This window comes from Salvia miltiorrhiza, chromosome 3, assembly GCF_028751815.1.
Source record: "Salvia miltiorrhiza cultivar Shanhuang (shh) chromosome 3, IMPLAD_Smil_shh, whole genome shotgun sequence".
NCBI classification, from domain to species: domain Eukaryota; kingdom Viridiplantae; phylum Streptophyta; class Magnoliopsida; order Lamiales; family Lamiaceae; genus Salvia; species Salvia miltiorrhiza.
Window position 1 is genome coordinate 53891459 of NC_080389.1, and position 24423 is coordinate 53915881.

The following is a 24423-nucleotide window of genomic DNA, read 5'->3' on the forward strand; positions in this document are numbered from 1 at the left end:
CCTCCTCGTTTGACATGGGTGACTATAGGGTTTATAATATGCCTATGATATTATAATATTTTATTTGATGAGAAGTAATACGAAACACACGATCCTTTATAAATTAAAAGATCGAAAATATTATACTGATTTGAAGAATTTCGTATACCACTTATGGAGATGATATACATGGTACAAATCTTAATTATAATTATTATTAATTTTATATAATTTTAATACATCGTATCAAATAATAAATTATATTTTACAAATATTCTTATATATTTTAATAAATATGATATTAATATAACATATAATAAAAAATATTTCAATTAAACATAACACATCATCGCATATCATATACCAAATGAGCCATAAATATAAAAAAGAAAAGAAACAGCAGCCAAAGAAGAAGCGGGGGTCCACAATATTACAAGTTCAAGTATAGCTTTGTAGACTTGATATGGCGGCTGATGCATGTTTGTTTGATGGTTAAAGATCTATCTAGTCTAGTAGTACATGTACATCGCAAGATTTAAAATACGCATAATATTTGGGCTTCCTAAATTTTAATCGCTTCAGGCTTTCTTTGGCCATTTTGATATTTTCTTTTCTTTTTAAAAATTTGATTCATTTTTTAGTACAATAGGTCTATAACTGCTTAATTTCGTATTTTGTTGGATATTCATTCCTATTGAATTTCGAATAAATTTTCGTTTTCGTTGGTCGATCTGCGTATTCCGTACTGTGCCAAAATTATAATATGCTGCTTAACAAACTAATCAATGATTATGAAAAGGGACGCCTATTTCGTTAATTTGTCTCAAAACGGAAATTTGTGAAATTTAAATTTTGAAGAGACGATAGATGTTATTTTAGGCGTTCGGAAGATGTATTATATGGGGACCCATTTCTCTCAAGTGTTGGACATGCATGAACCTTTATTTTTTAGCATGTATACACTCATCTAACAAAGAATTTAGTATGAATATATACGTTCATGTATAATACATACCTTTTTTTTTATATTTCAGGTCCACATTAAACACATACATGTGATCAAATTTGGATTGGAACACTTGCACAAGTGGCTCCATGTCATATAATTGCTACCATACTTGCAATTCGATTCATCAACTATGCCGATCATTATCGCCTTATATAAATATCTATTTTTTAAAAAAAATTATTACTGCGAAGGTTATAGATACGACAAAATATGAGGTCTCATGCCTAAAAATGAATAAAAGTTAAAACTGCCTATAAGTAATTACCATTTCCCAAGGGTCTACATAATTACCACAAAATATTCAGCTCATGAAGTTGAATATGTATACTGTAGTTCCCAAAATCTGAGGGAACGCGCCAAAAAAAAAAAAAGAATAAGACTGTTTGCATATGTTCTAATATGAGACAATATATATTAGGCATATTTTCAAACATAAAAAAGAAACTATATATTTTATCCATTCACGACACAATTACTTTATTCGGCATCTTATCTACAAAAAATATAATGCTTTTCTTTAATTTCTTTTTATTAACACTCAACCCTTATAATTCAATCCCCGACCACTCCTTAATCACTAAAAATTTCACCAATTGATCACCCACAATCCTTATAGTTCAATGTCAATTACTCATTATTTAATATGGTGTGACTTTTTTCTCCACTAGAAAATTTATTAATTTTTATTAAAATTCATGATGAACTTAATGTGTCACACTATCGTGTATGAATGTATTTCTAATTATAATTTCGATGATCTTTTTTCCCCTAATAAACATCTATTCAAAGGTTAAAAAGAAGGATTAATTTTCTACAAATTGATTGATTTCATGGGCCAAAATTAGAATTGATGGATTCGTGGGCCAGAATTGGAGGAGGATGAACATTATTAATTGAATTTGGCTATCGACCTCCACCCAATTTGTCGACGTGCTGTGCATGTGCATGCATATATATTTATGTTTGCACCGAAAACGATGTGCGGCTTGATGATGAGACATTATTTGGCCATGGCCAAGGCCAAGGGTAAATTTGGAAGATTATTCATTGGGTGTCCAAATGATTATCTTGGTGTGAGTCGAGCTAGCTCGCGAGTCACTTGGAATCGACTCTAAAATTATTTGAAATCGACTTGGTATAAGTGGAGTCGAGCTCGAGCTCGAGCTACTCGATTAGGTATCGAGCCCGAATTCGAGTTTCATCATACTTGACTTGTTAGACTCGCGAGCCTAATCGAACTTTCAAAAAAATTACGATTTTATCCCTATACTATAGCTTAATTACTAACATAGCTCATAGGGGGTGTTCGGTTTATAGGATAAGATAGGATTAGTTATGTAATATTATGTTTGGTTGAATAAATAGGGCCCGAGACTTAATCTTGAGATTATGCCACGTAGGATTAGTCGGGGCTTATGAGTCTTAGCCTACCCCCAATGACAAAAATAATCTCGAGCCAATTCAATCTCGGCTGATCTCAGGACAATTTAATATCGAGCAACCGAACACTCCCATAATATATACAATTTGTTGAGCATACGAGCTTGAGCTCATCGAGCTTAAATGAGCTCGAGCTCGATTAAGATTCAATAATCAAGCCGAACCGAGTCGAGCTCGACCTCAGCGAATATGCAATCGAGTCGAGCTCGAGCTCAAAAATCTCAAACTCGAACGAGTCGAGCTCGAGCTCGAGCTTGATACATATAGACCGAGTTCAAGCTCGAGCATGTCAATACTCGACTCGACTCGGCTCATTTACACCCCTAATTTTTAGTGGGTTATTGGTGTATAAATATATTAATTTTGAATTAATTTTAATTTTTATTATTTCATTCCGAACATCATCAATAAAGCCAAAAAAATGATAGGACCCATTCAATTCACAATTAAAAATGCATCTATCACAATTAACATACAAATTTTTTAAAGTTCGTGTGGAACTCAAAGTGATACATTCTTGATGGAGACGGAGGGAGTATAAAGTTTAAATCGCGGCCCCTGGCGTCAATTCCGGTGAAGAAAACTCCTTTTCAACCATTTTTTAAGCTTCTATCTTAAGCTTCGACCATTTTTTAAATTTCTTTAAATCGTTATTGGTATCTGTTCGCTAATATTTTTACTACGCCGCAAGTATACGGTGTAGTTGCAATATAGGGAAGCAAGGTCGTATTCCACAAGGATTGGTGAATTTAAACTTCTAAATATTATTAATAAGCTGTTTTCAATCTATTTAGACAACCAAAGTTCAAGAGGTGTTGATAACTAAAACAAAGCTAAATAAAGCAAGTAAATAAAATAACAACAAAATAAACTTAGTTAATAAATTGGGGAATGACTCGAAGGAAAGTTATCCTAGGGACTAGATTTCGATGGATCGTAATGAACTTCAATCTAAAGCAATATTAATCTTGATATGGCCTACTTATCTAGGGCGATCTCCCCACTAGTTTTAGCCCCCTCCCGGACGACTAAAACAGTAGATTACGGGTCATAATTGCCGTCCCCGGTCAATTTCTAACCTATAACTCCCAAGAGCACAAAAGATCAACAAGCCCTCACCCACCTCTCAACCTCCCGGTTTATTGAGATGATATGTATCAAACTCCTAATCTATTGTAATTATCCTCTCCCGATTCAAATCACAAATTAGAAATGCACAAAAGGTGGCCAACCAATCATACAAGAGATAAATCTAGGACTTGAAAAGATAACAATAAGCACAATCAAGATATATATTGAACAAAGAAATCAATCCATTACAAATCCATATAATCTAATCCCTAAGATAAGAGATTTTAGCCAAGCATATTCATAATAAAAGCAAATCTCAAGTCATAAGAAAACATAAATAAAGATATAGAGAGATAGAGATTCATAGACAAATCCTATAATCTTGATCTTCAATCATGTAGTCTTGATGAGCTCCTTTCCAAGTCTTCCCCTTCTTTATTTGATTTTGGTGTTGTTTTTGTGTGTGGAAGAGAGAAAAAAATGGTAGAGAATGGAGGCTAGGGTTTGGAATTGGAGAGAATTGGGGAAGATGGAGTGGGTGTGTTTGGTGAATGATGAATAATGTGAGGAAAAGGGGGAGAAAGGGGTTAAAAACCCGACTGGGGCCCACTTGGGGAGGCTCCGCCCTTTTCCCGCGGTCCTGGCCCGCGCCCGCGGCCAGCAAACGTGGGGGAGAGTCAGGGGACCCGCGGTCCCACCCCGCGGCCGCGGGTGGTGACCGCGGGTGTCTCCTGAGTCGGGGGCAGCTGACCCGCGGTCCTACCCCGCGGCCGCGGGTGATGACCGCGGGCTACTGGGCGTATTGCGCAGGCCGCTCGTTTTGCTCCGTTCTCCCTCGTCCGGACTCGGATTTGGTCGCCGTTTGCGCTCACGGATTCCTCTCGAGACGTACTTCAATCTCATATCTTCAAAATCCTCCAATTAATCATTGATGGTTCCTGAAATTACTCCAAAACTACACCAAGATATCAAATCTTCATAAAACTAAATATTCGGGCACAAACAAGCATTCACAAGCAAAACATGAAGGGAAATGACAACAAAACATGTGGAATTGAGGTACGAAAACCATGTTTATCAACCCCCCAAACTTAAAGCGTTGTTTGTCCCCAAACAACAAAGAGAAGAGAAATAAAAGATAACAAACATGTGAGAATGAATTGGTGTCATTTCAAGGGCTTCAATTTTTTTCAAAATATTTCACTAGTGTATCACAAGTAGATATGCATTTCAAGAAGTCACAAGTGATAGTAAGTTCAACATTATAGCCTCCAAGCTTGAATCCTCACAAGGTGAATGTTTCAATGATGCACTCGACTCTCAAGTGTTTAGAATGGACGTGTTTACACTCAATTCGAAACAATACATGCAATCTACCATAGGCTTGCCGTTTGTCCTAACTCTCTATGCTTCAATGTGTTATAAATAGAGATCAAAAAGGGCTTTCATTGGGTTGCAATGAGGGCTCTTTGGTAAGGTGAGTAGTTTTTTTAGGCAAAGTGACTCATCCCACAATCCATCAATCACAATGAACAAATCAACTTCACCATTTCTCTTATCAATCAAAAACCAAAATCCCTACATTTCATCTTTTCATCCTTAGTGATATCTATCATGGCTATGATTCAAAAGACAAATCACTCCCCTTTATGCTCTTTTATTCACATTCATTTTCATTTCTTTTTCTTTTTGAGCTCATAGGGGATTAGTGATTTTCACACAATCAAAGCTTGATAAGCAATTTCAATCATTTCCCAATCTTTTTTCTTCATCAAAGCAACCACTAACACTCTAAGTTCTACCCCTTTATCATTGGTTCATTCAAAGAAAGGCTACAAGGCACAAAAGGGGTAAACTAGGATCATATGAGAATTTGGCACAATTGGGGTCAAGTGGCTAACAAAGATGGCCTTAAATCACTTCAATATTAACAACACATCTACTTTTATTTTCAAGAGAGGACTCATGGCAAGTTCTAGAGACCAACATACATGCTCAATCGATTTACACTCAAGAACAAAATGAGATTGTGATAATATGACAATCAATGGCTCAAATCTTACAAGCTCATTATCAAGTTCTTGGAGGCAAAACATTTAACTCACTTGTCACAAGTTCAAACTTTTCATGCATAATCCACAAGTGATACACACAATTTCTTTTCAAAAGCAACATTCATATCATAAGCCCAACACACATTTCATCCAACTCATGTTTTTCAACAATCAAGCTCAAAAACAAAAGACAAGGAAAAGCTCAAAAACAGAGACAAAATCTCATTATTCGAAAACTAAACTAACTAAATAAATAAACAACGGATAAACGAGATAAGTAACCCATCTTCACCCTCCCCCCAAACTTATTTCACACAAAGGAGAAATAAGTTTGGATGAAGGAGAAAATGGTTACTTGTCTCGTACTCACAAACGAGGTGGAGGCTTAGGCGGTGGCCATTTCTCATCAAATTTGCATGCTCCATCCACCGCGACCCAAAAATATGGTGGCTTTGCAATTCTTGAGACATCCCGGGCGTCATGGTAATCTCGTTCACCATCTAGAGTACCACCACACTCAAACAATTCCTTATTAGACAAATCAAAGTGAAAATCAAAAGATGAAGATAAATAAAAGTGAAAGAAGCAAGCCTTCATAGAATCGCCTGTGGCGAGGTAAGGATCGACAAAATTTTTGACTTTGCTTTCTTTAAAGCTTGTGAAATCTTCATCTTTTTGAAATTGTAGAGGTTGTGTCGGAAAAGTTGGGCTCTCGACTTCAAGGGGTTTGGAGAATTGATCCTCATCTTCTTCATACTCTTCTTCAACTTCTTGAGGCTCTTCACTTAGCATTGGCATTGGTTCCTCATACAAGGTTCCATTTTGAAGGCTAATGGCCATGCACAAATCATCAATTCGCTTTTGATTTTCCATAGTGGTAGCCAAAGACCTCCTTTGCTCATCTAGCATAACCTCCGATTTTGCTAGATTTTTTTCTATCCAAGCTTGTGTAGTTAAGAAGCATTGTAGGAGATCGTCTTTCGAATTCGATTTCTCCACTTGATAGTATCGATTTCCCCCTTGGAAGCCTTCTTGAGTGGAATAAGAATTTTCATAATTCCAACTATTGAAATGGTCCTCATACTCCAATGGTGATTGCCACTCCATGGCATTGCACCCCATGTCATAATACTCACCATAGGAAGGTGTTGGTTGGAAGGCTTTTTGGATCATTGGTTGCCTACAATTTCTTTTGGCTTCCAAAACACGCAACTTAAGTTGCATCAACGCCAATTGTAGTTGGAGTTGCTCAACCAACTCATTCCTTTCATCATCCATTTTTGGTGCCGCTTTTACGGTTGTGGAGCAATTTTCTCTAACAAAAATAAATAAACATATAAATAAACAAACATAAAAACAATATCTAAATTAGATAAAAACAACTTTTCACAATATCAAAAGTAAAAATTCAACCAATCCCCGGCAACGGCGCCAAAAACTTGTTCGCTAATATTTTTACTACGCCGCAAGTATACGGTGTAGTTGCAATATAGGGAAGCAAGGTCGTATTCCACAAGGATTGGTGAATTTAAACTTCTAAATATTATTAATAAGCTGTTTTCAATCTATTTAGACAACCAAAGTTCAAGAGGTGTTGATAACTAAAACAAAGCTAAATAAAGCAAGTAAATAAAATAACAACAAAATAAACTTAGTTAATAAATTGGGGAATGACTCGAAGGAAAGTTATCCTAGGGACTAGATTTCGATGGATCGTAATGAACTTCAATCTAAAGCAATATTAATCTTGATATGGCCTACTTATCTAGGGCGATCTCCCCACTAGTTTTAGCCCCCTCCCGGACGACTAAAACAGTAGATTACGGGTCATAATTGCCGTCCCCGGTCAATTTCTAACCTATAACTCCCAAGAGCACAAAAGATCAACAAGCCCTCACCCACCTCTCAACCTCCCGGTTTATTGAGATTATATGTATCAAACTCCTAATCTATTGTAATTATCCTCTCCCGATTCAAATCACAAATTAGAAATGCACAAAAGGTGGCCAACCAATCATACAAGAGATAAATCTAGGACTTGAAAAGATAACAATAAGCACAATCAAGATATATATTGAACAAAGAAATCAATCCATTACAAATCCATCTAATCTAATCCCTAAGATAAGAGATTTTAGCCAAGCATATTCATAATAAAAGCAAATCTCAAGTCATAAGAAAACATAAATAAAGATATAGAGAGATAGAGATTCATAGACAAATCCTATAATCTTGATCTTCAATCATGTAGTCTTGATGAGCTCCTTTCCAAGTCTTCCCCTTCTTTATTTGATTTTGGTGTTGTTTTTGTGTGTGGAAGAGAGAAAAAAATGGTAGAGAATGGAGGCTAGGGTTTGGAATTGGAGAGAATTGGGGAAGATGGAGTGGGTGTGTTTGGTGAATGATGAATAATGTGAGGAAAAGGGGGAGAAAGGGGTTAAAAACCCGACTGGGGCCCACTTGGGGAGGCTCCGCCCTTTTCCCGCGGTCCTGGCCCGCGCCCGCGGCCAGCAAACGTGGGGGAGAGTCAGGGGACCCGCGGTCCCACCCCGCGGCCGCGGGTGGTGACCGCGGGTGTCTCCTGAGTCGGGGGCAGCTGACCCGCGGTCCTACCCCGCGGCCGCGGGTGATGACCGCGGGCTACTGGGCGTATTGCGCAGGCCGCTCGTTTTGCTCCGTTCTCCCTCGTCCGGACTCGGATTTGGTCGCCGTTTGCGCTCACGGATTCCTCTCGAGACGTACTTCAATCTCATATCTTCAAAATCCTCCAATTAATCATTGATGGTTCCTGAAATTACTCCAAAACTACACCAAGATATCAAATCTTCATAAAACTAAATATTCGGGCACAAACAAGCATTCACAAGCAAAACATGAAGGGAAATGACAACAAAACATGTGGAATTGAGGTACGAAAACCATGTTTGTCAGTATCGCACTATTTAGATCTACAAAATTTGCAGTTTGGTGTTTGTGAGCGGATTTAGTTGAAGGATTCAGTCGATAAGGAGATGCCAGACCGTTACAATCGGAACTCATTTGAGGTGAGGTGGCAGTGTGTGGTAGTTTACAGGTGGTGGTGCAATGGTGATTTACAGGCGGTGGTCCGGTGGTAGGAGTTTTATGGGAGGGAGAGATAGAACCAACATCCCTTAATTAAATTAACACTAACTTAACTTAAGTACATGGGATACACAATTTAACTCTTAATTTTACTCTCCTAAATACTCGTGCCCAAAAGAAAGGAAACATGAATATTGAAACGGATGGAGTTACAAACGAGGTGGCCTTGGGTACACCCGGGTTGACTCATACTCAGATCCTGACCTGTATCCTAATTCAAATTCGCATCTTGACTCAAATTGTTTAAATGATACTATTCGATTATACAAATGACACTGCCTATAATTGACACTATTCTGTTATATAAATGACATTATAACGTTGTAAATGACACTGTGTATAATTGACACTATTCAGAAATAATAAATGACACTTCATGTAATTGACACAATAAGATTGTAAATGATATTATAATATTTTAAATAACACTATAAGATTGAAAATATTGAACATGACACTATAACATTTTAAAATGTTATAGTGTCAATTATAAGTAGTGTCATTTGTATAACTGAATAGTGTCATTTATATGATTTGGGTCAGGATGCGGGTTTGGATTAGCATGCGAGTCAGGATCTGGGTATGGGTCAACCCGAGTGTACGGTACACCCGGGTGTACAGGAATTTTGTGTTAACAAACATATACTTCCTCCGTCTCAATTCAATAAGCCACAAGACTTGAATACGAATATTAAGAAACAAATAGTTTATAATAAAATAAGAGAGAGAAAATGATTTTTTTGATGATATATTTGGTAAAAAGTAGGAGATAGAAATAAAAAAGAGATAATTATTTGTGGGTACAAAGACATTTAATGTAAATAATACGTTATATATTAATTTTTCATTTTAGGAAGTGGTCTATTGAAATGAGACGTCAAAATAAGGAAACATGACCAATTAAATTAAGATCTCTACAATAATATATTTTCAATAATATATATGCTGAGGGAGTCCTCTTTAGAGTTTGAAGCTGGAGTTTGTACTGCATCACCTTGGCCTTTGACTGGTTCGAGTAGTTGAGCAAGAGAGCTTCCCAGATCTCTTTACTTGTGTTGAGACCAACAACAAGAATCATAGTGCTTTCAGTAAGAGATGATTGAATCCATGCAGATAGAAGCTGGTCTTGGCGCATCTAGCTAATATACTTTGAGTTGGGCAGAAGCTCACCATTTTCACTTGTTGTGGTGGCTTGAGGAGGGTCTCGGAGAAAATATTTCTCTAAACCGAGACCTCTAACGTTAGCCATAATTTGCTATTTCCAAATGAGAAAATTATTCTCATTTAACTTGACTGATATTTGATTGTTTTGAGGTATGATAGGAATCAATGCAGTGGCAGGGTCCGCCATGATAAAAATAAAATAAGGAAAAGGAAAATAAGGAAGAGAGTAGATGTAAAAGAGATAGGTCCTAGATGACCTGCTCTGATACCATGAAAGAAACAATGGATAAAACAGTAGAGCTAGAAATAGGCATAGTGTATAGGTTTAAAACTGCAGATTCCAATTCTCTGAATTCGTGTTTCAATGATGTGGAAGAAGACTTACATCCTTTATATACTAGTCTAAATACTATTCTAGATCATAGACATAAAACCTTAATCCAGCTATACAAGAAGTATGTTCTGCTACACAATAAATAAAGCAAGAAGACTGCCGAATGCAAACAAAACAATGTAACAAACTTGAGCTTCTCACGAGTGAACCATAATAGGTATATTCTTGGATGAGATTCCTTTAACCAAATAGTCTGTTGATCTCTTTGTCATGCCACGTGTCTGGTATTGTTGAGGTGGAATGACAACATGGAAAGCTTGATGATCAGCAAGAAAAGCTTGATAAGTAATAAAGAAATTTTAAAGACTGCGCGACGGAGGACTCGAACCCAGAACCTCAGGTCTTGGGCATTAATTGATTTAAAGATTACATGTGTATGTTCAATTAATCTACTTATTTATGTCTGGATTTAAATATTGTAAAACACACTTAATTAAATATGTAAAATCTTATTCAAAATTGAAAATATTTATAGTTCTATAATGACTTGGATATTATATGCACTTAAAGTGTCGTGCCTAAAAATATCGCTTCTAATGGAAAGCTAAAAGAACGCAAGAATTTACGTGGTTCAATTATAAAGATCTACGTCCATGAAGGGTCAGCCAAGAAATTCACTATTTGGGTGATTGGAGTTTGCAAGTATAGAGTTGTTGCCTGAATAATGAATATATGCCCATATTTATAGACAAAATACTAAGAATTCTAGTAGGAATATGACTCATTTTGGACTTATAATCGGATTATAATTGTTGATTTCAATCGACAATATCAAGAACACAATCAAAAGAAAAATGCAAAGAAGATTTTACGTGGTTCGGCGTAAAAAGCCTACGTCCACGGAGAAGAATATTGCGATCTATTATTCAATCTCAAGAGCAAAAATTACAGCTAAGAATAGAGCTCAACAATGGCTTCTCTTCTCTCACTATGTACAACCTCTTTCTCTCTCAAGATCTCACACATACAACTCTCGTGTATCACTCACCGTTACATCATGCAGAATAGGGTTAAGTATATCCCTCTCTATGATGACCCTGGTGTAGATTAGTTCATCAATAACTAATAACTAACAAACTCTTTATTTGCACAAGAGCCCCTCCGCTGGAAATGAAAAATAGCAGCCAACACCCTGAGCTTATGGAATATCACAAACCAACAATAATTATTCATATTTATCTCCCTCTTTGTCTCGATCCTGTTCTTGTTTGAATATGTGGAGCTATTTCGAATAAGATCAAATTTGAGGAATCAACAGGCCTGCGAACAACGCTGTTATCGGAGAATTCTGTTAGATTTGCTTTAATATTTCAGTCTTTTAAGGAATGTATATTTTTGTCCTCGTTATAAATTATAATTAAAAAAAATGCACTGAATGTAATTAAGAAATTACCTTAAGGTAAAAATATGCACTTTTAATCTTCAATTTGAAGTAATAGAATTTATCATAGATCCATAATTTATAATTGTAATTAAACATGTGCTTATTATGTGTTCGTCTGCAGTTTGTCCATTTTGAAAATATATTATTGTAGAGATCTTAATTTAATAGGTCATGTTTCCTTATTTTGACGTCTCATTTCAATAGACCACTTCCTAAAATGAAAAATTAATATATAATTGGTGAAACATGAAACCAACACCTAAACTAGAAAGCAATAAACGACACCGGATTTACGTGGTTCGGTCGAGAAGACCTACGTCCACGGGGGTTTTCCACTATAATTGAGAGAGTATTTTACAGTTTACAAGTTGTAGGCTAAGAAAAGATGATCCTCTTAAAATGAGAGCTAAAAGGAGCTATTTATAGGAAAGGGAGAAAGTAAGGGCCTTGAGCCTATTTGGCCCATTAGCCTACTAGCCCTAAATAATTAGGCCCAAGCCCCTATTACATGAGTTTCACTCCTTAATCGAACCGAGAGTCGAGCTGTGTTGCTGTAGTAATTCCTGTAGCCTTGTTTAGCACAGCGCTGGTGCATATTTCAGTCCTCATCAGCTACTCTCCCCTAGTCTGGTTGAACCGGGTATTCTTCATGTTCAGCCAGCGAAGTATTGTTAAAACCAGCGCTGTGCTGTTTTCCTTAATGCCTGCAAATCATGAAGACATAAGAGTTTTAATACTGTAAGAAAGCAAAGATAAGCATTTTTTTTCCCTTGACTTTGGAATTGTAGTTCCAAGTTAGATTTCCTTCTTATTTGTTGAATGTTGACAAAGATAAATAATTTCCATTTCTTTGGGCGCATAAGAAGACCAGCGCTGAGAATACCCCATATTGAATACTTTGCATAGATAAGCGATATAAATGCTTTGTGTTGGATGAATCAGAAGGCCGTTGCAAGAATACCCGAATAACATAGGAAGACCCATGTCAAAGTTGAGAAATATGATATTCTGATCATGTGAGAAAACCCGTCATAAATATTTGTCGAGTCTGAACAATATACCCTGTTGTTGAGCGCGTAAGAAATCCAGCGCATGAGAAGACCAATAGATAATCTGCGCGTAAGAAAACCAGCGCATGAGAAGACCCATAGATGACAGTAGCACACCAAAAGGCGGCTTATTTCTCGCTGAGCAGCGATTAGAATAGATCAAAGCAGCCCATAGAGCAGAGGCGCAAAATACTGTAGCCCGTAGAGTAGAGCAGAGCATCCCGCAGAGTAGGGTAGAGCAGAGAAATACCCAACCCGGTCAGAGCAGAGAAATGCCTAGCCCGGTCAGAGTAGCTAAATGCCCTTTCAGAACAGAGAAATGTTCGTCAAAGCAGCCCGATCAGAGCAGAGAAATGCCCTTTCAGAACAGAGAAATGCCCGTCAGAGCAGAAAAATCAGGGCAGAGCATTGGAATCCCGCACGGTGGCAGAGCATTGGGATCACGGACGGCGGCAGAGCATTGGGATCACGGACGGCGGCAGAGCATAGGAATTACGGACGGTGGCAGAGCGTTGGGATCACGAACGGTGGCAGAGCATTGGGATCACGGACGGTGGCATAGCGTTGGGATCACGGACGGCGGCAGAGCATTTGAAATCACGGACGGCGGCAGAGCATTGGGATCACGGACGGTGGCAGAGCATTTGAAATCACGGACGGCGGCAGAGTATTGGGATCACGGACGGTGGCAGAGCGTTGGGATCACGGACGGCGGCAGAGCATTTGAAATCACGGCAAAGCATTGCTCTGTTGCTTCCCTCCTTTGTATGCATTCTTTTGCTGCTTCCCTCTTTTGTGTGCATTCCTTTGCTGCTTCTCTCCTTTGTGTGCATTCATTTGCTGCTTCCCTCCTTGCCGGCTGGAACACTCTGCGCGGAGTATGGAGGACCCGGGGGGTGCAACCAACTTTCGCGGCTTATGATTGAACAGTAACCCTCTGCGCGGAGCATGGAAGACCCGGGGGGTGCAACCAACTTTCGCGGCTTACGATTGAACAGTAACCCCCTGGGGGTGCAACCAACTTTCGTGGCTTACGGTTGAACAGTAACCCCCTGCACGGAGCATGGAAGACCCTGTGGGTGCAACCAACTTTCGTGGCTTACGGCTGAAATGATTCCTCTGATCCGCCCTTGATGTTTGCTTTTCCTTGACTTGCTAGGAAGCAATTTTGCATTTATTTTTCCCTTGACTTGCTAAACAGCAATTTTGAATTTGTAAATTGTGGATTATGGGTATACACCCTACTCCCCCTCTGGTGACATGTGCAATGCTCTGCATGAACATGTTAAGTGTGTGTGTTTGGTGCTCATGCTTGTGATGATTGTGAGAGAGTTAGCATAACTACAGTTCCCAAGTAACATAATTCAAGTTGCATTTCAAGCCCTAGCATATATGCAGAAGGTGTGCAGCTTCGTCATATTTCAAGTCTAAGCACATATGCAGAAGTTGTGCAGCTTCCAAGACATATTTATGATTGCATAAATCCCAGCATAGATCATATAAGTCATGGTGTTGCCCAAGTAAAGAAGTAGAATATTTCCCAAATCCCTATCATGCTTACATGTTCCCATAAAATACCCTAAGATCATAATTTTGCCTAGTGATAAAGCATAATACTCCCCCATCATGTTCACATGCTTCCACGAGATAAAGTTCAGTGAAGTACCTGAATTACCACTTGCAAGTGGTTTACCGTTTTCATGTTATGGCGGTTCCCATATTTTGTTCAAAGCTTTCCCAAATTTAATTGCCATGTGCTACAAGATCTCTTAGGCACATATATTAGTACAAATATGAAAGCCCCCTGAGACGGGGCTGCAAAGAGAATTCGAACCCTAGATTATATAATCCATTGCCACAACTTGATTCCCATATTCATATACCGATGCATTCATTCAAATTTTCAAATCCCATCAAAGATCATATAAATCATGATTTTGCCCAAGTGCTAAAGTATAACATATCCCAATCATGCTCTTCCCATTGATAGAGTTCCGCGAAGTACCTGAATTACCACTTACTAGTGGGTTACCCTTTTTTACATTATGGTATTTACCATAATTGTTCAAATCATTCCCCAAATTTGCTTATCCTGTGCTACAAAAATTCTTAAGCACATATATTAGTAATAATATGAGAGCCCCTTTAAATAGGGCTGTAAACCTGTTAATAATAATAATAAAAAAGTGTACACCTTGCTTTTACTGAGCAACAATAATGTTCTAAACATTTATTTCACCGATTAAAAGTTGTAAGAATCCCCAAAAATGACATATAAATTAGAATATTTGTGTCCCAATGGCTGAAATCCAGCATCCTGAAATCATGACTCTCAAAGAGAAAGTATAATGGATAAACAATAATTATTCGTCAGTGCAGCAGATATGAAACCACGAATTCAATAATGTATTTAACCCAAAAACCCATGTCACGATTAGTCTCTTTTTTGTGAGTATGTTCAGCAGCCCTGTTTTAACGCTATAACATTCCCCAAAAGTTGAGCTTAGGACCCGAGCAAGTAACTAGCGGAGCTGTCATTTGTCCCCTTTTGTCAAGAGCTCCCATGAATAAACCATATTTGGCTCAGCTAGGCAATCGTAGTGTTCTCAACAGCGAGCAAATGTTGAAATACCCGTCTTGGTGGTCCTGAACTCACAATGCGAAATCATAAGTTAGTCCAACAAAATGACAGAATTAATCCCCAAAATCAGAGCAAAAATCATAGCTAAATCACTCCCAAGTTCAGAGTTATATCTCAACAATATCAAGTCCCAAAAACCATAGCATCATAACACTATCAAGCTTACCAATAAAGTAAAATCACAGCAATAACAAGCTTAAAAATCCCAAGAATCAGCACAGGGCAGATGATAAACTTTAAAAAAGTCAATCGCTACATGATCAAAATTTGCCCTACTCCCCCCTCTAGTCTATAAACAAAAAATGATTAATCCCGTAAATTTGCCCCAAAATCAAAACAAAGATCAGAACTAAATCGCCATAAATTTACAGAGAACCAAGCTGGTTGTCGCAATTTTCAGTTCAAAAAATCTCTAATGGCCTCAACAAAATTTGAAACAATAATAATTAATTCCCCACTTTTCCTCAATGACATTCACTAGATTTGTAAACAGTTAAAGATGCGCAGTCAGCACATAACTAAAGGGAGCTCAATATTGAGATAGATAATATCATTACATAGCTTCAATCATGTAATCATGACCCAAATCTTCAAACCAAGAACATGTACTAATTATTTTAATCTCTCAAACATTTGATAAAAACCCATATTTCCCTATACGAACATATTTCCCTAATTAGTTCAAAAATCAGATTCTATTTAATGAGAGAGGTAGAAACAACTTAGCTTTTCTTTAATTGAGAGGCCGAATATTCATCGGGATGATCGCCATTGATGTCCGAATTAGACACTTGAGTTGTAACCCTTGATACTCATAAGGCTTGTGCCCTGAACTTCGTGAAAAAGATCACTGAGCTTCATCCCAGCTTGAAGACGATGACTATTTGCTCGAGCCGGAGCTAGTAAACAATTCTCGAGTATACAATCCCAAAGTATGCAGCAGCACGAAGCTTAGATTCAAAATTGATAGCCCAAGCAATCTTGTGGTGTTCCCTTATCACAAACGCAATTCCACCATTTGCCACAAGCTAATAAACATTGCTCGCCATTTTGTTTTCCTTCCTTCCAGCGCAATAAGGCCCAGTTACCTAAGTTTTGAAGCTGCGAATATCATCAACTTGCCTTGCTTCGTCGAACCAAAGCAGCGGCAACTTCGACTTCATCAAAAGAGATGAAACGACATGAGTCCTGCGGAAACCAGAGCCCACGGCACGGCGATAGAAACCCAGCGGCGGCGAAGTTGCGCCTGAGCTCTCCGTTGTCTTGCCCCATTGCTGGATAGTTTGATGTTTCCTTTACCCTTGTACCAAAAATTGAACAAAATTATAACAAATTGTAAGTAAAAGAACAGAAATTAAGGGATTGAAACTAGCATCGAACTAATCAAGAAAAGCCCTAAGAAATGGACGTCTTCCCCATGATATTAGGCAGCGCCATGGCTGCTCAAGCTTCTCCCGGAGGCGATTTACTATGGGTAGATTTCTCTTGGAAGTGGTAGTCGTAGATTGGGGCGCGGCACGGCGAACCTCGCCGGTCATCTAGAGGCGGCGGCAACTGAGTCGTAGTGGCGATTTTGTCTAAACTGTAACGAGAGAACTAGGGCCCGCACTTCGTGGTGGAGACGCGTAAACGGCGCACCGGAGAGACATCGAGGTTGGCTGATGGCGAAGGCGGCGATTGCTCGCCAAAGACAGAAACAGAAGGAATTTGGGATTTTTCTCTAAAACCCACGAATTGAGAGCAGAATTTAGGATTTTTATTAGTGAGATTTTTTCAGGAAAAACAAGGAATCACCAAAAGTTTTATGAAGAGACTGCTTTGGGTGCTGGATTCGAAAGCAATTTGGAGATTTCGAGTTGGGACTCTGATTCTGGGGATTTCGATTTTTCACTAGAGATTATGTAGATTGGGGGTTAGTCCCAAATTTCTGAGTTACACTTAAAGAAAATATTGGTTAGGGGCTCTAACGTGTGTGACGTATGACAATAGAGGTATTATTGCTTTTGACCTATAACTGTAAGAAATATTGCTCGACCTTCTTCACATGTTGTTCATGCTGATCATCAAGCTTTCCATGTTGTCATTCCACCTCAACAATACCAGACACGTGGCATGACAAAGAGATCAACAGACTATTTGGTTAAAGGAATCTCATCCAAGAATATACCTATTATGGTTCACTCGTGAGAAGCTCAAGTTTGTTACATTGTTTTGTTTGCATTCGACAGTCTTCTTGCTTTATTTATTGTGTAGCAGAACGTACTTCTTGTATAGCTGGATTAAGGTTTTATGTCTATGATCTAGAATAGTCTTTAGACTAGTATATAAAGGATGTAAGTCTTCTTCCACATCATTGAAACACGAATTCAGAGAATTGGAATCAGCAGTTTTAAACCTATACACTATGCCTATTTCTAGCTCTACTGTTTTATCCATTGTTTCTTTCATGGTATCAGAGCAGGTCATCTAGGACCTATCTCTTTCACATCTACTCTCTTCCTTATTTTCATTTTCCTTATTTTATTTTTATCATGGCGGACCCTGCCACTGCATTGATTCCTATCATACCTCAAAACAATCAAATATCAGTCAAGTTAAATGAGAATAATTTTCTCATTTGGAAATAGCAAATTATGGCTAACGTTAGAGGATCTCGGTTTAGAGAAATATTTTCTCTGAGACCCTCCTCAAGCCACCACAACAAGTGAAAATGGTGAGCTTCTGCCCAACTCAAAGTATATTAGCTAGATGCGCCAAGACCAGCTTCTATCTGCATGGATTCAATCATCTCTTACTGAAAGCACTATGATTCTTGTTGTTGGTCTCAACACAAGTAAAGAGATCTGGGAAGCTCTCTTGCTCAACTACTCGAACCAGTCAAAGGCCAAGGTGATGCAGTACAAACTCCAGCTTCAAACTCTAAAGAGGACTCCCTCAGCATGAGAGACTACCTCAACAAAATAAAGACTTGCTGCGACCTTCTTGGATCTGTTGGTCACAGAGTTTCTGAAGATGACCAGATTATGCACACTCTCGCAGGTCTTGGTCCTGAATATGATTCAGTAATGGTCACCATTACCTCTAAGCCTGAGGTTTGGTCACTGGGAGATGTTAGCACTCTACTCTTGAGCTTTGAAAATAGGATTGAAATAGCCAAAACTCAAGTCATAAGCATTGAAGGCTCTCAACCTTCAGCTAATCTGGTTCAAGGAGAAAATTAGAATCATATTGCTGCCAATCCAGAAGGCAGAGGCAAGAATTACCAAGGCAACAACAACTCTTATTAGAATCACAACAACTCTAGAGGTGGTTATGCTGGATCTTTTGGAGGCAGAGAAAGAGGGCAACAATAGAGGTGGAAGAGGTGGAAGATATGGCAACAACAAGCCAATATGCCAAGTCTGTGGCATACCTGGTCGCACTGCAGGTCGATGTTGGCATAGGTTTGGGCCTCATTTCACTCCTGGATCTCAAAGAAACAATACCATGAGAGCACCTTCTCCTGCTCAAGGAAGTACTTTTCAGCCTCAGTTTCAACAGAGTGGTTTTCCTCATCAACCTGGTTTGAATCTTGCTCAAGTTTCTTCTTCTTCAACTACCTCTGAACAATGGTCTGATAATGGAAGCAATTCTACTTGGTATCCAGACTCAGGTGCTACTAATCATGTGTCTCATGATTACAACACCTTCCATTCTGCCAGTGACTACCATGGAGGTAAGAAATTGCAACTGGTAATGGTGCTCTTGTCAATATTTCTCATGTTGGTGATTCTACTCTTGCTTCATCTACTGTATCTAAGAATTTTATTCTTAAAAACCTTCTCTATGTTCCTCAGATTAAGAAAAATCTTCTCAGTGTCTCTTAATTTGCTTTTAATAATGGTGTGTTTTTTTAATTTCAGCCTCATTTTTGTGTTGTTAGACCATGTTTATCAGCAACCATCCAACCACCCAACCATCCAACCATCTTTAATATTTAATTACTTTCTCTCTCTTCCACATCACTAATATTCATCCAACCCAACCACCTCTATTTTTGTTCATTTATCAATGACCACCCCAACCATCCAACCACTCAACCACAACATAATTTTATAATTATTTTATTATTATTTTTAATCGTAATAATTTTAATAATATTAAATATAAATTAATATATTATAATAAAATTTTAAAAAATAACAAAATAATAAAAATTTAAATTAAGACAAACTAAAAATATAAATTACAACAATCCAAACTCGAAATAGAAAAAAAAACAATACATACTACGCATTTAATCATCATCTCCAAACTTTTGCCATATATGCTCGATCAAGTCGTGTAATAGAGAGCTGTGATCTTCTCGATTGCGAAGTTGGGACCTAGTTCTCATATAGCTCGCTAGGCTTACAATCCTATTCGTAGAGTATACGAAATCATTAGTTTCTTCTTCATCTTCACTTCGACGAGTATTCTGTCTTAGTCGATCTTCGATGAATTCTGTAGGATCATGATAGTTAAGGTAAGTGCTTCTTTCATCTTCCACTATCATATTATGCATGATGATGCAAGCAATCATTATTTTTCCCATAATATCACGATCCCAAATAAGACATGGCCGCTTGATGAAAGCAAAACGTGCTTGTAAAACTCTAAATGCTCGCTCAACATCTTTTCGGGCAGCCTCTTGATGTTGAGCAAACAACTGGTGCTTTCGAAGTTGTGGAGCGGGAATAGATTTGATAAATGCCGCCCATTGAGGATATATACCATCAGTGAGATAATATCCCATATTCCTTTCGCGATCATTAACGATATAATTGACCTTAGGTGCTCGACCTTCCAAGATATCATCAAAATCAGGCGATTGATCAAGTACATTGATATCATTTCTTGAACCTGGGGTTCCAAAAAATGCATGCCAGATCCATAGGTCTTGTGATGCAACTGCTTCCAGAATAATTGTTGGCGTACCGCTTCGTCCTGCATATTGCCCTGCCCATGCAGTAGGGCAATTTTTCCATTCCCAATGCATACAGTCAATACTGCCCATCATGCCTGGGAACCCTCGCCGTTCTCCGATATGAAGAAGAGCTGCCATATCTTCTTCAGTTGGCTTTCTGAGGTACTCAGCTCCGAAATTGGAAATGACACCTTCAACAAATTTGATGACTGATTTACGAATGACTTGGGCACTCATTCGTAAGTATTCGTCATGCAAATCGGCTGAGGTGCCATATGCCAACACCCTCATAGCCGCAGTACATTTTTGAATTGGAGACATACCAAGACGGCCAGCTGCATCAGGGTGTTGCTGAAAAAATCTATCGGTGGCGACAAGCTTGTTCATTATACGTTCGAACAAAGGCTTTCGCATGCGAAACCTTGTTCGAAAATATTCTGGGGGATAGATTGGATCTTCTGAAAAGTACTGCTCGAACACACCTTCATGGCCTATCTCACGTCTTCTTTCAATATACCGTCTCCTTCCTCTAACGGCATGATTGGTAGGTTGTACAGATAGACTTGCGGCATGGATGACCACATCCTCAATTATGCGATCAAGTTGGCGATTATGTTCGGCAACACTTTGTTCCCATGCTTCATCATCGCTAGAATTTGAAGCATCAATATTAGAACTAGATGCCATCTTTTGAAGAGGAGTTTTTTCTAAACGACTTTAGAAGAGATAATTGTTCTGTTATTTGAGAGAATACATGGATAAATATATAAGCAAGAGCATGAAATGAAATTACATTGAAATTACACAAAATGAAATTACATTGAAATTATACAAAATGAAATTACATTGAAATTACACTGAAATTACACAAAATGAAATTACATTGAAATTACACAAAGCGAAATTACATTGAAATTGCACAAACTGAAATTACATTGAAATTACACAAAATGAAATTACATTGAAATTGCATTGAAATTACACAAAATGAAATTACATTGAAATTGCATTGAAATTACACAAAATGGAATTACATTGAAATTGCATAAACTAAAATTACATAAATAAACCATACAACAATAATTTAAATAACACAATAATTAAAAGCAAGCATCATAAGTTCGATTACATTCCATAAAGTTCTGCCATTAGCCGACGTTTGAGAGCTTCCTCATCTGGAGATAACTGGTTTTTTTTCATTAACGTATTCAACGTAGATGTTTTCATTTCTTTTTCGCGTGTGATTCTCATTTCACGTAGTTCAGCAGTGAAAGCATCTGAAACTATCGAAGATTGTGATTCTGTTTGTTTTCCTTTTCTTTTAGCCTTAACTTTAGCTTTATCCCTACCAATAGGACGATGAAATTTTGAAGCATCACTACCTGGAGTTTCTGGAGTGGAGTCGGTTGGAGGATCAACATCTTCATCTGTCCTCGATTTTTTTGAGCTGCTACGACTTTCGTCAACACTGTCTTCATCGTCTGGGTGAGAACGACGTACGTAACCAGTACTATCCAATTTCAGTTCCCAGTTCGGATAGCTGCTCATAACTTTTTCAAACACGTCATGGTGAGTAAACTTAGGTTTACCGTAAATTGCTTGAGCTGCTATCTCGATATCCTCTTTAGACTGACCACTCGCTCGTCGCTCATATGCTTTCTTATATGCAGCAACCCACAGAGTTACATTTTTGTTGAGGCGTTTGTAACGGTTCCTCAATGATTCGATGCTCCTTCGACCTCCAATTTCTGGATTATCTGCTCGACTTTGCTCATACATATCTGCAACAGTTTTCCAAAACGACTTACTATTTCGGTTAGTGCCAACAATTGGATTGTTACTTACAAAGCACCAAGCATACATTAGTGATATATCTTCTATATCAGTCCAACTTTGCGCATTGTTGGAAGGGATTTGCAGAAAAATTTTCAGAGGTTTGGTGATATTCAGAAATAGGAGAATCAATTGGATTATGCGAGAATTCTGAATTCATAGCATAATCAAACTCTGGGAATTCATTGGAGCTTGGAATATCAGCAAGATTTGGGTAATAGTCTTGGGAGGGATTGAAATTTTGAGAGTTGAAGAAAGAATTATTGTCTCCATCCATTGAAAAATAGAGAAGCAAATAATACAAGTTATATGTAGAGAGGATAAATGAGAGAATTTGAAGGTGTATTGAAATATACCAAAAGTGGTCTCTATTTATAGAGAATGAAAAAATATAAATTTTGGTATAATTTTTTTATTTTTTTAATATTTTATATAAAAGATATAATGATTTTTATCAATTATCTAAATAAAATCCACTCCACCAATAATATTATTACAAGTGTCATGACATCAATACATTAAATTTGAAGAGAGAGAGAGACCAAGGGAGGTCCGATTTTTATGTTGGTCGACCACCTCTTTGTGACCACTTTGAATTGTTCTTTTTTTTTTTCCACAAGAGGTCGACCAAGTCCCTCAAATTCTACCCGATAAACATGGTCTTAAGGACCAGGCAACCAAAGCTATTTTGCTCAAGGGCATCCTTAGAGATGGACTATATCAATTTACTCTCCATAAGTCCACACCTCTCCTACTCCTATCAAGAGCATTGCAGATTCTGCCACAACTCCTTCTCAGAATCCAGTCGTTTTTTCTTCATCTGTTTCTAGTCATAGTTATTCTGTTGTTGACTCTTTAGATATTTGGCATAGGAGATTAGGCCATTGTGCTCTTGATATTGTCAAACTGAGCACTTCAAAGTTGTAACATCTCTTTTCAATCAATGCCAAATTCTAATTTCTGTCACTCTTGTTCTGTTTCTAAGATTCATAGAATTCCATACACTCTTTCCCACATTGTTCATGATACTCCTTTAGCTTTCATACACAGTGATCTTTGGGGTCCCTCCCATGTTGTCTCCTCTAATGGCTTTCAATATTATGTTTCCTTCATTGACCATTACAGTCGATTTACTTGGATTTATCTCTTAAAACAGAAATCTGATGTAAATCAAAATTTTCAAAACTTTAAGACTATGGTTGAAACTCAATTTTCTGATAAAATTACAGTTCTTCAGACTGATTGGGGTGGTGAATATAGAGGTCTCACTACATTTCTCCAAAACACTGGTATTCTTCATAGGATATCTTGTCCTTACACCCCTCAACAAAATGGCCTTGCTGAGAGAAAGCACAGGCACATATTTGAAATGGGGTTATCTCTGCTTGCTCAGGCTCATCTCCCTACCAAATTCTGGGATGATGCCTTTGTCTCTTCTATTTTCCTCATCAATAGGACTCCAACCAAGATTCTTAAGTTTCACACTCCTTATGAAACCCTCTTTCACTGCAAACTGGACTATACTCTTTTGAAAGTATTTGGTTGCCTTTGTTATCCATACTTAAGGCCTTCTAATACTCACAAACTCCAGTATAGGTCCTCTCCTGGTACCTTTTTAGGTTACAAGCACTCAACATAAGGGCTATAAGGTTTTACTCAAAATTAGAAAGATTGTCATTAGTAGGGATGTTATTTTCAATGAACATATCTTCCCTTATCAGACTTCTATCCTTGCTTCATCTGTCTTACATACTCCTTCCAGTCCTATTTTTCCCACTCTCCCTCCTCCTCCTATATTTCCTCATAATACCCCACCTCATTCTCCTCATCAGTCATCATCATCATCCTCTAGCTCTTCTTCTTCTCCACATAACACTGACACTTCATCTCCATCAGATTCCCCTTCACCTTCTCATGCCCCCTCTTCTGAATCAACATATGTTGATAATAATGATAATGCACCATCTCCTTCTCCTGAACCTGCTGTTGTTATCCACCCTATGGTAACAAGATCCAAGGCTGACATTTTCAAGCCAAAGCCTCGAGCTTATGCTCTGAATACTACATATGACTACCTCTATGTGGAACCTAAAAATCACACTGAAGCTATGCAGGTTGAAGTTTGGATGAAGGCTATGGGAATGGAAATATTTGCCTTAATCAACAAAGGTACTTGGGAATTCTATCATCTGCCACAAGGTAAACATGCTATTGGATGCAAGTGGGTCTTCAAAATCAAAAGAATGGCAGATTGTTCCATTTCTAGTTACAAAGCGAGGCTTGTAGCTCAGGGATTCTCTCAAGAACCTGGTTTTTATGTCAATGAAACTTTTAGTC

The 24423-nt window shown here is 38.0% G+C and overlaps 2 protein-coding genes and 1 non-coding gene across 3 annotated transcripts; 1 reads left to right on the top strand and 2 right to left on the bottom strand.

The window, feature by feature from the left end:
- Nucleotides 1-18310: 18310 nt before the first annotated feature.
- On the top strand, nucleotides 18311-18446 carry LOC131019245 (small nucleolar RNA Z247). Its single transcript, XR_009100165.1, has one exon. It is a non-coding gene; the product is annotated as a small nucleolar RNA Z247 (small nucleolar RNA).
- A 785-nt stretch (nucleotides 18447-19231) lies between these two features.
- LOC131018995 (uncharacterized) lies at nucleotides 19232-20940 on the bottom strand. The gene has a single exon (XM_057947681.1). The coding sequence runs from the start codon at nucleotides 20938-20940 to the stop codon at nucleotides 19585-19587; it is 1356 nt and encodes a 451-aa protein (XP_057803664.1). The 3' UTR covers nucleotides 19232-19584.
- Nucleotides 20941-21378: 438 nt separating this feature from the next.
- On the bottom strand, nucleotides 21379-22116 carry LOC131018996 (glutathione S-transferase T3-like). Its single transcript, XM_057947682.1, has one exon. It carries the CDS (start codon nucleotides 22114-22116, stop codon nucleotides 21379-21381), a length of 738 nt encoding a protein of 245 aa, XP_057803665.1.
- Nucleotides 22117-24423: the final 2307 nt, after the last annotated feature.

Excerpts from the sequence above, each read along its gene's own strand:
- LOC131018995 (XM_057947681.1), bottom strand. The coding sequence starts at position 20,940 with ATGGCATCTAGTTCTAATATTGATGCTTCAAATTCTAGCGATGATGAA.
- LOC131018996 (XM_057947682.1), bottom strand. The coding sequence starts at position 22,116 with ATGTATGCTTGGTGCTTTGTAAGTAACAATCCAATTGTTGGCACTAAC.